This window comes from Bremia lactucae, linkage group LG10, assembly GCF_004359215.1.
Source record: "Bremia lactucae strain SF5 linkage group LG10, whole genome shotgun sequence".
Lineage (NCBI taxonomy): Eukaryota > Oomycota > Peronosporomycetes > Peronosporales > Peronosporaceae > Bremia > Bremia lactucae.
The window spans coordinates 5,838,524-5,852,801 of record NC_090619.1 but is presented as its reverse complement, the minus strand read 5'-3'; the positions used below and the strand labels follow the sequence as shown (position 1 = coordinate 5,852,801).

General features: G+C 45.0%; 1 protein-coding gene across 1 annotated transcript; it reads right to left on the bottom strand.

Annotated features, from left to right (window-relative positions):
• Window positions 1-2,017: 2,017 nt before the first annotated feature.
• On the bottom strand, window positions 2,018-3,730 carry CCR75_007880 (uncharacterized protein; the record flags this gene model as incomplete). Its single annotated transcript, XM_067965936.1, has 1 exon — window positions 2,018-3,730. The coding sequence occupies one exon, from the start codon at window positions 3,728-3,730 to the stop codon at window positions 2,018-2,020; it is 1,713 nt and encodes a 570-aa protein (XP_067818784.1).
• Window positions 3,731-14,278: the final 10,548 nt, after the last annotated feature.

Genomic DNA, 14,278 nt, shown 5'->3' with positions numbered 1-14,278 from the left:
ACAAATTGGCCGACTCCGCACTACCAGCACCCCGCATGGATTTATTCTTCATGCGATGGAATTGAAAATGATGGTTCTGACCAATCAACATCATTTTTAAATTAAGTGGTCAAATAGTGACCACTCCATCCAATGACAGTCAGAGTGATTGTCGTTGAAGAGAGGGGTGATGTAACGGGGTGTATCCTTACATGAAATTAACACTTAAAGGTTGTTAATTAATATATTATCTAAAAGGTAGATAATATTTGGGGAATATTACTTTATATGGTAATGCTCGGAAATCTTATCCATATAAAGGTATAGGCCTTTATATCTATTTATCCCGCAGACTAATCAACTGTAGATGTAAACAAAAGAGAGACAGATAAGATAAGATTTCAATTGCATTTTTAGTATTTAGTTTATAATGAGTTAGCGTTAAGACTGAAAGAAGAGAAACTTAATTATATTAATACAGGTTTCATTTAACCCTCTTTAAGCTAGTTGCCTTAAAGAGAAGTCTTCCTCTGCACGTACTAGTGTACGTGAAATAACGTGAGGCACCACTCGCAACTGAAGCAGTGCGAAGTGGACTTGTACTGAAGCAGTACAAGTCGTAGTGCCCCGTTACACCTGGTAGCACTTTGTAGTCCGTCCAAGGTGTAACGGGGCACTACGACTTGTACTGTTTCAGTACAAGTCCACTTCACACTGCTTCAGTTGTGAGTGGTGCCTTTCGTTAGGTGACGTACACTGTACGTGCAGAGGAAGACTTCCCTTAAAACAAGTTAACTTAAGAGGGTAAAATTAAAACTGTATTAATATAGTTAAGTGTCTCTTAATCTATCTTTGTAAATGCTGACTTAACTATAACCTAATACTAAACATGTAAATGAATTCTTCTCTATCTTATCTTGTAACTCTCTTTGATTACTTCTACAGCTGATTAGTCTGCGGAATAAATAGATATAATGGCCTATACCTATTTATGGATAAGAATTCAGGATATTACGATATAAAGTAATATCCTCCAAATATTATCTACCTTTTAGATAATATATTTACAACCTTTAAGTGTTGATTTCATGTAATGATTCACCCCGTTACATTCAGATTGTTACTACAGTGCATGACACTTAAAACCAGCAAACCATTCCAGCCTCGTGCTTAGCACGGACTAAATCGTCAATGACGTCAAACTGCTCCCTTTGTAAAGGCCATTGTCTTGTGACATAGAAAGGCACTGAACGCTTTAAGTTCAAAAGGGAAACTGCACTTTATTTATTATTTAAATCTAAAAACCTTCCCTAGCAAAATTAAAATAGATTTTGGCCGCCAGATATATATCTGGCGGCGACCACATTTGTTACCCATTATAAATGGGATCTGAGTAACTAATTATTTAAAATTAGATAAAAGGGTATTTTACCCATAAAGTAAATGTACCACAACAACGGTTCTCCAACCGATGTGTGCCCCATAACATGCAGTTAGGTAGTTGGTGGGCGCCTAAGCGGCCTCGCCTAATAAACAAGTACCTTAGGACAAGTGTCGTCACGGAAGCGGTAATCCGGCTTCACGTGCGCACTTAAGCAAAAAAGTAGTTCATAGACTAACTTATATTTAATCGAATTGAATATTAATACTTTTAACAATCAATGGATGCCACCTCTGTAGATGTGCATCCTACGTTGCGAGCGTATTATTCTGACGAGTGGCAGGTCTGTTTACTTCACATGAAGTTTTTGACCATCCCGTTAAGTACGCTTTGTGGATTGACGGGTTTGTGTGGCATTTTGTGCGCAAAGATACAATCAAGTTAGGGATGTTTGAAATTATTGCCATACTTTTGCACTAAAGCGGTTAATTGGAGAAGAGGGCAGTGAATCGACTGCTGGTGAAAGAGATATGGGCATAAGCTGTTCGATTTACGACTTGCGAAAGAACATGTGGTAATGCATTGAAAGTAGATGCGCAGAATATACGCATCCTCAATAAAGTGCATTTTGTCTCCATTAGTATTGTCACTTGAACCCTACAGTTGGTCTGCTGTATCGGAGAAAATGCCCGCCTCGGGACTACTATCAAGTTTGGACTTCGTGTGGTGCTTGAAGCGCATATAAGCGTGGTCGTCTCCTGAGCGGTCACGGACACAGCGATCCAGTCGAGGAATATGCACATTTAGCACATCCTCCAAAAATGTCTTGTTCGTCGTGTTGATAGTCGGAAAGTTTTTAATTGACGTCGATGATAAAGCGAACTTCAGGCCAGGCTGTACAACATCCCACTGCGTCATAATGTCATCGTGTGCCCGATCAGATTTGCATAAAAATGGTCCGTACACCTGGTTAAAGGTGAGTGGCAACCAATGCAGCACACTCTTGCGCTTGTATTCAATGTTAAGTATTGATGCCTTCCACAGTGCAAAATTTGAGGCACATGACAGTAATACAACTTTCAGAAATGTGCTCAACTTGAACAGCGACTGTGAGCGCGACACTTGCTTAAACCAGTTCATTTCCCAAGCAGATGTGCGGGCACCAGACAATTGAACGGAGATCGCACCTGATAGTTGCGATTGAGAGGATGGAGAAGATGGTAATCCCGACAGCGCCATCGTGCCAGTGGTTAAAGGTATCACAGGGGCTCGGTAGCCTACTGTTCGGATTAGATAAAACGTCGTGAAGCCTATACCCGCCGCAATACTCGCAATCTGCGCACGCCTCCAGAACGTGCACAGGTCCAGATACTCCTTCTTGCATGCTTCAATCAGCGTCATGTGCATTTTGAGCCTTACTGTGGTGGCCTTAAGTAGATTTAAAATATTATCCGTTGCACGATCAGGTGCTCGCTCCACTTCACGAATCACTTCGCCACGAATTCCGTCAAACTCATGCGCTAGCATGTTTGACACATTGAGCGGAATTTGTTCAATAACTGAGGTGGACGGAGCGATTCGCTTTTCTTGTGGAACGTACATGGTGTATATGGTTGGCAAATCTTTGCGTCGGATAACCTTGCTGAGATTCCAGCACAGCGCTCCGTATGCACGCCCAAAGTCGTGAACAGTTTCAAAGTCGTCCACTTTGTTAAGAATCAGCAACACTTTGCTTGTCATTCCCTGCAAAGACTTAGTGAGCACGTCCAGTGTCTCGAACGTCGTTCCCGGCTTGTCCGGGTCAAACATGACCAGAATTACGTCTGCCCGGTCCGCAAACCAATGAACAACCCGTTTAAAGTCATAGCCCCGGTCCTCGTCCGTGCGGTCCAGCGACGTGCCGGGCGGATCAATCATACCTGGTGAGTCTACAATCATAAGTCCACTTTTGTCCAACAGCTCGCTACCAGCCACCACTTTGAGTTCGATCTGTGACACAAACTCGTGGCCGAAAAGGCGCTCCACGTCATTAAAGCCGAATTGCGCGTGTCTGACAAGCGCCGCGCCATCGAGTCGCTCTTCTCGTGCACCACCTACTAGCACCGTGAAGGTACAATCTGTGGGTGCGCGTCCAGTCTTCTGCACATTCTGGCCCAGCATGTAATTGATGAAAGTGCTCTTTCCCGACGAATGATTGCCCAGCACCAGCACCATGGGCACGTTGATGGGTGCAAAGGATGGGAAATGCATCTCCGCACGCACAATTTCCAGCTGATCGTAAAGTTCGCCCACATCTTTTTGAATCATGCGATTCACTTCACCAGCGACGCGAACCTGGCACTTTGCTCCACCACTTAAGCGCGCCGTCATGATGCTAGCAAATAAATTTGTTCATGGAATGGCTACAAGAAATAAACGATAATGGCGAAAAATACAATTATTTTGAAGGTATTAAATTGCAAAAATTAAATTCCTTTTGTATTCGAATTTTTGAAAAGTTCATGATTGTTACTCAATACAAAAGTATTTAAGGTGTTATACATAATTACATCAGGAGGTAACATGCAGTATCCGATTAACGGATACTGCGAGTCATATGTTGTCGGTCTATATTATTAAAGTATAGACCAAAAAATATTAGCTAATGATAAGTCGAGCCTCCTCAAAACGAGTCTCGCTGCGTACAGACTTCTTCCCCCTGCGACAGGACAAGCTGTCGATGCGTGATCACGCTTGAAAAGACACGACACCTTGCTTCATATATCATCACGCAGCCGATCGATATGGCTTCGCAATCTATATCTTCGTCTTTATATTGCAGCAGGGCAAGACTCGTCATTGTCTCACGCGTGCTATGTCGAAACCCCTCGAAGAAGCATTATCCCTCGCGCTTCGTGAAGATTACGTTGTCGCGTCGTCATAGTTACTGCAGCGTCGCTACCTCACCATTTATCTGGTCCAGATCAAAATCTTTCGTGGTCACATAACGCTTTACACCGCGACACACGCAGTCAAAACGCAATAAAGTGTTTTCGATGCGACAAGACAGGCCATTGTGCGGCCGTTAGCCGCGCGCCCGCACCAGTAGCCATGGATACAGCCGTCTCACGAAGAGAATCTGTGTCATCGATAGCGTTGCCAAGACAAATTAGCAAGTACAGCAGGCGAGGGGCGCCCTACTAGTAGAATTGTAGCCCCTTGTTTCCCCGGTGGTAGCTCGGGCTCTTAGCCCCAAGTGACTCATACTCACTTCCATCGCCACCATATGAGCGACGAGTCGAGACTGATCATCATCAGTTTCTTCGTTGCTGGAGTAAATCGACCACTCCGAGCGTTGTTTGACTCTTGTGCCTCTAACAACTTCTTTCGTACCTCCCGTTTGACCCTTTTCTCGTCTACCATTACGGTTCAAGAGACATCATTTTCAAGCTTGCCGATGGCCAACCACAAGGTGTTCCGCGCAGAAAGGTCGTTTTGCCATTCCTTACGCCGGTTTTGCGAACAATGATGAGTGCTTGATTTGCGCATTCGACTGCATTCTTGGTTTACCGTGGTTGCCACGGTAAGTGCCGGAGCGGCTAGGCAGTGAGTGAAGTATTTGGTCACCTACATGTTGCGGCGTCCGATTGGCCTATCATCAGGGTCGCAAATGAACTCGCCACGACAATAAGTCAGCACAGAGAGAACGATGGCATTCTATGTGCGGTATGTCTAGTCACGTTGATGGAAATAACGAGATGGTTGAACAAGGTCTCCCGCATACAACTAAATCAAATGAGCAAAGGCTCCCGATTCATAACGAGCTAATCGAGCAGAAGTTCCCGCATGCAATTACACCGTCCAAGCAGCGGCTTCCAACTACTACCGAGGCGATCAACGACAAGCTTTCGCTTCTCATTCATGAGACTCGGCGACCCGTAGGTCCGCCTGTGAACGACGTGGTGGTGACTGCGCTGCCACGTCTAGAGGGTAGCTCATCATGTCCCCGCGATGGCGACGTGCCAAGCCCGAACAGGGGCTCGAGACGCAAGAACGGAGCACGCCGATCTCCGAGACGACGATTGTCTTGTCAACTCTCTTCAAACGAGTTTTAAATTAATAATATCCGTTTGCGCGCTTGAACAAGTGCTCCGTTGCGTTGGAGAGCCCTCCGTGCGAGGCTAAAGAAAACACATATTTGTTAACCTTATCGTGGAAAGACTTCCTTCACGACCTCAAGGTTTGCAATATCAAGCAAGTGTGCGTCGTTTCAGCAGTCGAAACGGCCAGTGAACAAGTTTTAAGGGCTGCTCAAAAGCGGCTGAGCCTTATTCAGCGTGAAAAAAACGCTTGCGTCACAGTCCTGGGATGCCCTTCGTGATTTCGGCAACCCGTTTTACAATCTCGCGTGAGAGTATGCCGATACTTTCCCGGAGAGAACTCCGCTGAGCTTCTAGCGAATCGTGAGGTGCAGCATGAGATTATTCTTATACCCTAATTGAAGTATTCCGTGACGCGGCATTGGCCGTTGCCGCGTGATCAAGTCATTGCGCTTACTAAATTTGAGAGCCGCCGTAAGGCTGGCCATGTTTGCGAGAGTATCTCGCCATATTTGAGTCCAACTATCTGCGTGAAGAAAGCCAGCGCATAACGCACGATTTCAACAAGCTAAATGATGTCACGAGTTCGGCTCAAACGCCCATTCACTTAAAGGACATGGTATTGGATTCTATGTCGGGGAGCAAGATCTAGAGCATATGTATCGGACGAACTACTCTTATCAAATGCCTATGAGAGACAATGACATTTCATTCATTGCAGCCAGCACCCCAAGCGGGATGCTTTTAGTATGGCTAGTCATGCCACAAGACTTTAAGAACGCCTTAGCAACGTTCAATCGGATTGTGAAACAAGAACTTCGCCCGCTTCGCGATTATGCACCCAGCTATTTCGATCACATTTTTATTCACAGCCGCGCCTCAGCGCTAAGAAGGTGCACCTTCGACATTCAAGCGGGTGTTTCAAGTGTTGCGAGAGAACAAATTGTGATGAAGAAATGTGTAGTCTGTGCTTACGAGATTCCAGCACTCGGTTGCTACATCAGCAAGGAACAATTCCACGCTAACGATGAGAATGTCTCACCGGTATGTTCCTGGACCAACTCCCAGGAATCCAACTGTATAACGACAATTGCCGGCCCGGTAAACTACCTGCGCAAGTATACAAAAACATTAAGCTGAGCTAATAGCCGTTGTTAATACCGCTCAAGAAGGACGCCGTATGGTTGTGGAACGCAGAACATCAAGCGGCCTTCGACTCCGCGAAGAAGAGCTTGTTTGGAGCACCGGTATTGGGCTCATGGTGACACAAAACCTTTCATGTTCTGTGCGACGCTAGTAATTTTGCGATAGAATGTGGTTTCATGCAATTCAATTCGACGACAAGGGTCGTGAGCGAGTCGTAAGCTTCCAGTTTCGACAGATGAAACCTGTGGGAAGAATTATCTCGTCCATGATAAGAAACTTTTGGCTTTGAGTTGTACGTTAATTAAGTTAAGGGTATATTTACCCGGCGAGAAGATATTTTCGATCTTTACAGATCATGCATCATTGCGCATAGCCGCAAAAGTCCTCAATTGTTTAGCGTATGGCTCGTTGGTTGTCGTTCTTGTCGAATATAACTTCGCGGTTTATTACAAGCCTGGCAAGAATAACATTTTTGCTGACGTGCTGTCACGACGCCCAGATAACGACCTCGACGTGACATGGGTCATCAGCCAGAGGATACTGATGACGACTACAATATTTGTGGATGCTCACGCTGTATTGACTCTTTAATGCGTCAAATTGGTTCCGATTGCTGTTGGCTTATAGGTACGGGAATGATGGCCCGACTTAGATGTCGCATCCTACTTTACTGATAAATATTTTTGAGAAGCTGTTGCTTAATTGTGTTGAAGAGCTTAAAGCGCCCATTCCTTCGCCCCTTGAGCGATGGTAAACTTCCGCTCGGTTATCCGACCGACCTGCGCAATGACATCGCACCATCGTCGCCAAGTCATGGCGAGCGCTCCTTTTCCATTACCTCGCTGTGCTCATCACTACTATGAGATAATAGCAGCGGTGTTGACTCATTGTAGTCAACAATGAGATGAGCCGCCGTAGACATTACCAGCCTGTTGTTCAAAATTTGAAAGCAACTAAGCCCAGAAAGCAAACGCAAATTAGCGTACAGAGAGAAACATATTCGTTGCAGCTTGAAGAGAGGTACATGGCGACGCAAAAAGATGTGCTCACGGAATGTGTTAGAATGGATATGGATAGAAGATGCTGCAGCTCGGGCTTGCGCTGCAGAGTGTATTGGGACTTCTCATCTGCCATGCAGCGTATGAAATCACTATAAATACGTACTTTTGCAGTTTACAGCAAATCTGAGACTGTTAACTGTTTTGTTAAGCTTCGCTACGTCCTAATGTGATGATTTGATATTGTCGCATTATTATTCAGCCATTCTGTTCATTGGTAAATTTAAGTTTAAATCTTTCCGCCCCAATCGCAGCTAGCCGTGCAAATGTATTGATGGATTTAACGCTATGATTTCGAGTTCTCTACTTCCGATCCGGACTCAAGCTGCTGAGTCTTACGCGAACGACTCATTTCTCACGCGGGGATCTTGAATCATCTTCGACATCCTTGTAAAAGTTTAATCGCGAAATTGGCGAAATTAACGCGGGAAAGCATGATAGGCTACTGCTGACGTACACGATTAACGTCTTCCCTATTCCTGCTGATGACGACCATCGAGTTCCCATACTGTATAAATTCCACGACAGCCCAACTAGTGGTCTTCTGGGTCGCGATAGGCGTTCGCGGTCATATCTCGTGTGTTATTTTTGGCCACGAATATATAAGTACATCTAAAAATGGATATGCGATTGTGAGACTTGACGGCGTGTAAAGCCGGTGCCGTCACCACAAGCACCATTGTGACTGCTTGCGTTTGTTACGGAAGTCTAGCCGTCAGTCAGAATGGCATTCATCTTCGTTATTCTGCCCGATCAGCACAAACATACGGGCGTCTTAGTCCTTGTGGACATTTTTAGCAAAATGGTCGCATGCTTCGGCGTAGACAACCGCGGAGTTCTTCATCGATTTAATCTTTAGACATAATGGATTATAAGCATCCATCGTGTCGGACCGCTACCAACGTACTACATCCGCCTTTTAAGCTGAACTGGGTTGTTATAGCTCTTAGACAATTTCCAATTCAGCTTAAAAGGCGAATGAGGGTGTGCCACGAGGGCACAGCCTGAGAAGAGTGGGCAACCGAAGCGTGTGAGGCAGAGAGCTTGAAGAGGTCTTGCGCCGTAATGCGGTATCGTTCTCGTCTTGGAGTTCGTTTCTTCCGCTTGCAGAATTTGCCATCAACACGCCGTGCATGCGTCAACCGGGTATGCCATTTTATGTCAGCAACGCGATGCAACCTCGCGTTTTGGCGCTTCTTACATTATCAGCTCCGGAATACCCGGTCTCCAAGCTTGGTGGAGCATCTACCGATAGCATTGCGCCGACACGTTTTAGATTGATTCTTCTTTATACAACGTTGCAGTCGGCACACCCTGTGACGTTAATTTTGTGGTCAACGACAATACAATACTTACGAGATGCATCCCATCGACCTGCCGTCGCTAATTCCGCTCCATAAGAGCGTCAGCTCGGCTGCAGTGGCCGCCATTCTGCTGTTACGACAAGGAATCACACGCTTCGTGTGCGATGCACAGCAACAGGCAGACGACCAACAACAGGAGAACGCTGACAAAAGAGGTCGGAAGAATCTGTTGACATTTTAAGAAGGTGACGAAGTCCTATTATCGATAAGCGATTTACCGAATACAGCAGTGACAAATTTGGGCGCTAATAATTTAGGGCCAAGATACATTGGTCCATTTAACGTTTTAGTGCTCACGGGTTACTTGCACATTAAATATCCTACATCTAAGCGTTTGCACCCGACATTCTTTGCCGGGCGCCTCAAGGCTTATCTACCGGCGGACCTCCCATCGCACCTTCTCCGCTATTTTATGCCGGCTAAAAGTCCGACACCCCCTGAAGACGACGCTGACGACGACTGGGTCCCAGTCCGGCCCGAGCACGCGTAGACTTGTTCTGCTGAGGTCCTCCGAACATGGCAGTTTCATGTTGACGAAGACGCTACACTAGCTCCGCTTGCGCCCGTCGAGTCAGTTCAGTGCCGCATTGGCAGCAGCCGCGCGATACAAGCACTCTCAGCCATTTCTCTAGCATCTAATAGCTCGTTATCCGACTCTTCAGCTCTAGCTCGAAGAAAGTTTAGTTCTTCGTTCGAGTGATCAGATGCCCGAATGTGCATATCGGCGCTCGTCATCGCAGACCTTCCGCCGTGATACTTCTCATTGACTGGTCGATGCATGAGGTGCATGACGCTGGGTCGTCGATCGTACCATCGGTCATGAAGATCGCAAATTCAAGGCGCCGAGTAGTGACTATCCGCACACGAAGCCTCGATCCTAGAAGCATTACGTGGTTCGTTGGGTGATATATTCGCCTGCTGACGATACGTGAAAGCCTCGAAGTACGTGCGAGGGTATTTAATACGCCGCATTTTGTGGCATACATACACCTGCAACTCTGACGGAGATGCTCCAACGTTGTGTGTCATCGACAACGTCAAGTTTTTGGAACCACTTTGCGCGTATTCATAGTGCTTAAACGTTGTCAATCATGAAAGTCATCATTGCTTCCAGCAAAGCAAGATTTTTATTTGCTAGAATAAGCGGCCAACATGATCAGCTTTCATCTCATTAACGCACTTTCATCATTTCCCGTATCCTATGCATGGCACATTTATAAATATGTGGTTGTAAGCCTTGCAATATTAATCGAGTGGAGGAATGTATAACGGTAGTTTTGCTCATTAATTGGTGACCACAGGACTCGTATAGTTTCCGAAAGCGGTGAGTGCCAAAATACATACTACATGCTAATACGAAAGAGAAATGAATACGGAGAAATACTAAATGGCTCGCGTTCTATGGATGCTTGTTAGATACAAATCGTCCGAGTTGATGTTCCGAAATTTTTAATTCAATCTACCTATCGTTTTAATCGAAACATTATGTTGCAGAGATTATCATTGAAACTTCATAAAATTTTTGAGATGTTTTATTTTTCGCATGTAGACTTCATCAGTCCCTGTAACTATTTTTTCAAGTGGTCTTGCTTTACATTTTTTATTTTAAGTATTTTTGTTACATGTTAGCGCTTGTTGCCACTACTCTAGCCAAAAGTCGAAAATTGTTGATTGCATCCGTGAAAGGGTATAAGTACACTCGAACATTAACCTGCTTAACAATCGATGAGCGTGCTGAATGGCATGTTATGGCTCGTGAGCAGGTCAATGATTTGACGCATGACTGAACAAATGATAGAAAAAGCTTCACAAGTCAAATAAAGACTTATAAGCTACAAGGCCATTTATTCGTACGATATAACAGTACAATGTCGACTCGGAAGGTCGTACAAAGCTGGTAGGGCTAGGCCTCGTCCAAGGGACTTTACAACACGTAGAATCACAAAACAACTAGTGCCCGTGTGTATGCATGTACCGGGGCAGCCCTTAATATAAAAATTGCTTATAAAAATAATAGTAATCATTTTACTTTCAAAGTTACCATTGCCATTACCAACCCACTTGGGAACATTTGTTGCAGGAACACGATAGTTCTGATAACTGGTTGATATAATCCATTATGTCAACCCTCCAGAACAGTGCTAGGCGCGAATGAGAGGCGATCAATGAGTCACTAAACATGTTGTTATAAAATACAAATAGGTATTTGTAAATATATATATAACTTCGAGCTATAAGAAGTTTAGTGCGTAAGACTTTAATCTATATTAATACAGTTTACTTTTTTCTATATTCAGCATGCTCTAGTATTTAGCTGCTGTAGCTTAGCCACGCTGAGCAGCTTAAAAAATCTCTCTCAGCACGTCGTGTACGTGAAGTTTTCGGATCCGCCTTACCAAGACTAATATAAGTTTCAATTAGCTTGTACTGAAGCAGTCCAAACGAAAGGTGCCCGTTGCACCTGATGGCCATTCGTGGTCCGTCCAACGATCACCCAGCATCAACATAAACATGTTTATAAGAGAAGAAAAGAGCTTACATCACGCGTAAAGGCGTTCATGTTTTCATGATTGATTCACGAGCAGAGGAGCTCGACAGTTTGCGGGCAGGCCATTAGCGCAATATTGTACGCTTCCAAAGGAGACAATTAAAATGCGGCTATCGCCGAGTTTATTCAACATGAACTCGAAGCAGCCGGAAAAAGTATCCTTGCTTCACCAGCAAGGCTCTTAACAGGTAAAACTGATGAGAATAAGGTTGCTGAACATTTGAAACTATTGAGACAGCAGCATCCATGCTGCTTTCGGGCCAACGCACGCGTGTCGATCCGAATAACTAAAGATATAAATCTTAAGTTCTACGCAGTCGAAGGTGACTTCTTGTCGAGATGGTTCGTCGAACTTAACGAGCCGTCAATCTCGTCAAATCGAGGATGATGTGATGAATGTCAGTTTGGCATGTCCAATTTGGACGGACGTGCCAAATTTTGGGTCATAGGGCTCAACCGTAACGGGGTGTATCGTTATATGAACTTAACACTTAAAGGTTGTTAATTAATATATTATCTAAAAGGTAGATAATATTTGGAGGATTCAACTTTATATAGTAATATTCAGAATTCGTATCCATAAATAGGTATAGGCGATTACATCTATTTATTCCGCAGACTAATCAGCTGCAGGAGTAATCAAAGAGAGTTACAGATAAGATAGAGATAATAATTCATTTACATGTTTAGTATTAGATTATAATTAAGTTAGCATTTACAAAGATAGAACAAGAGACACTTAATTATATTTAATACAGTTTTCATTTTACCCTCTTAAGCTAACTACCTTAAGAGAAGTCTTCCTCTGCACGTACAGTGTACGTCACTTAACGTAAGGCACCACTCGCAACTGAAGCAGTGCGAAGTGGACTTGTACTGAAGCAGTACAAGTCATAGTGCCCCGTTACACCTGATAGCACTTTGTAGTCCGTCCAAGGACCACATTTCCCAAATCTAACATGGACATGTTAGATGATAGTGGGAATACGCATCACGTTTCCCCTGAAAGCTACTCCTTTCTAAGTGATATAGAAAGGAGTGCGGTTGAACGAATGAGTTCGTCCGTAGGAAACGATGCAATCCTGGCATTGCTGTCCAACTTAGACAGAGATGCCCTCCATTCAGCCGTCGCCAAGTTTATACAACATGAACTTGACGAGATGAAGAAAAAGTAGCCTTGCTGAATCAGCAAGGCTCTCAACAGGCGGAACTGTTGAGGTTACAACAGGTACAGACCCCTGTACCTGGGTGTACATGACATCTCTAACTATAGGGGAGTCGAAGAAGACTCCCTCTTGAGATGGTTTGTCGAGTTAGACGATGCCATAACGGCACGTCACATCATCTACGAACAAATGCAAATCGCATCGCTCAATCAAATCTGACAGGTCGTGCCAAACCTTGGGCATTGGGCCTCAAGTTGCGCGACCCATACGTCTTTGGGTCGATAGAGGCTTTTAAAACCCGACTCAAACAGACGTTTGAGCCACCAAGGGCTGAGTTCAGAGTTTGTTCAGAGCTTCTGAGACTTAAGCAAGGCAAGCGTGATGTGCACGCATATGCCCAGCACATACGACTCTTAGCGAGTTGTATTACCAATAACCCAGTTCATGAACACACGTTGATTACGGTGTTCATGCAAGGTCTTACGGATGGTTTCGTAAAGACCCACCTGTTCCGCTTGGAACTGGATACGCTTGAAGAAGTAATATTCGTTGCGGAACAGGAGGACTTTAGCGTGAGACAGCCTTAAGCGAGTTCGTCATCATATCGTCCACCAAAGCGACACGAGTTAGGATGTCCAGAACCCATGGACCTTTCTTACGTCGAAAGCGAGAGACCTCGCTTTCCGAACAATAAGCGATCGCAGAAATGCCATCGCTGCCAAAAATTGGGACACTACGCTCATGAGTGTAGTGCCCCACGTCCAGCACCAAAAGGTACTGAACGTAATTTTGGACCGTATGCCAAAAAGGGCAACGGTCGCGGATCCGACGTTGTTGCGAAATCGCAACAGCGAGGCGGACCGCCAAAAAATGGACGGGGTCAGTAGGGGTGCAACGGCCTACTGATCCAGCACCCTCAAGAGAATTTGCAAACCTTTTGACTAAAGTTGCTCCAGACACACAATCATTATGTGTCTCTGCACCTGAAGATGAGGAATCCCTCATCACCTTGAAGTTGAAAGAGTCAAATGATTTGTAACTAAGAGCCCTAGTGGACTGCGGAGCGTCGAATAACTTTATTTGTCGCCAGTCACTAGAGGGTCGTAGGCTCAAATATGTTGAGCGCGACATCCCTCCAACGAGGATGACGGTGCGTCTAGCGACAGGCGCATCGATAACAGTAATGAAACGCGTAGTGAAATTTCACTACACGTTAAGAGATTTACAGTATGATGATGATTTCATCGTACTGGATTTGGATGACAAATTTGATGTCATCCTAGGTTTACCTTGGCTCAGAAAATACGAGCCAAGGATCAGCTGGCAGCATCGATCCGTAAAGATGCCTGCCACTTGTTCATCAGATGGCCATCTGATGAACGTCTTGGAGCGTCCACAAGCGTGTGGATGTACTACGAGTGAGTGCGATGGCCTCACTTGTGGTACGGTCGTTAGTACAACCGCACAAGATCACAGTGTGATTACCAATCACAATGTGGAGTCAGCTGCCGGCGGCTGTGTTAATGCACAGGCAGCGCCGAAGGTCCACCACTCGAA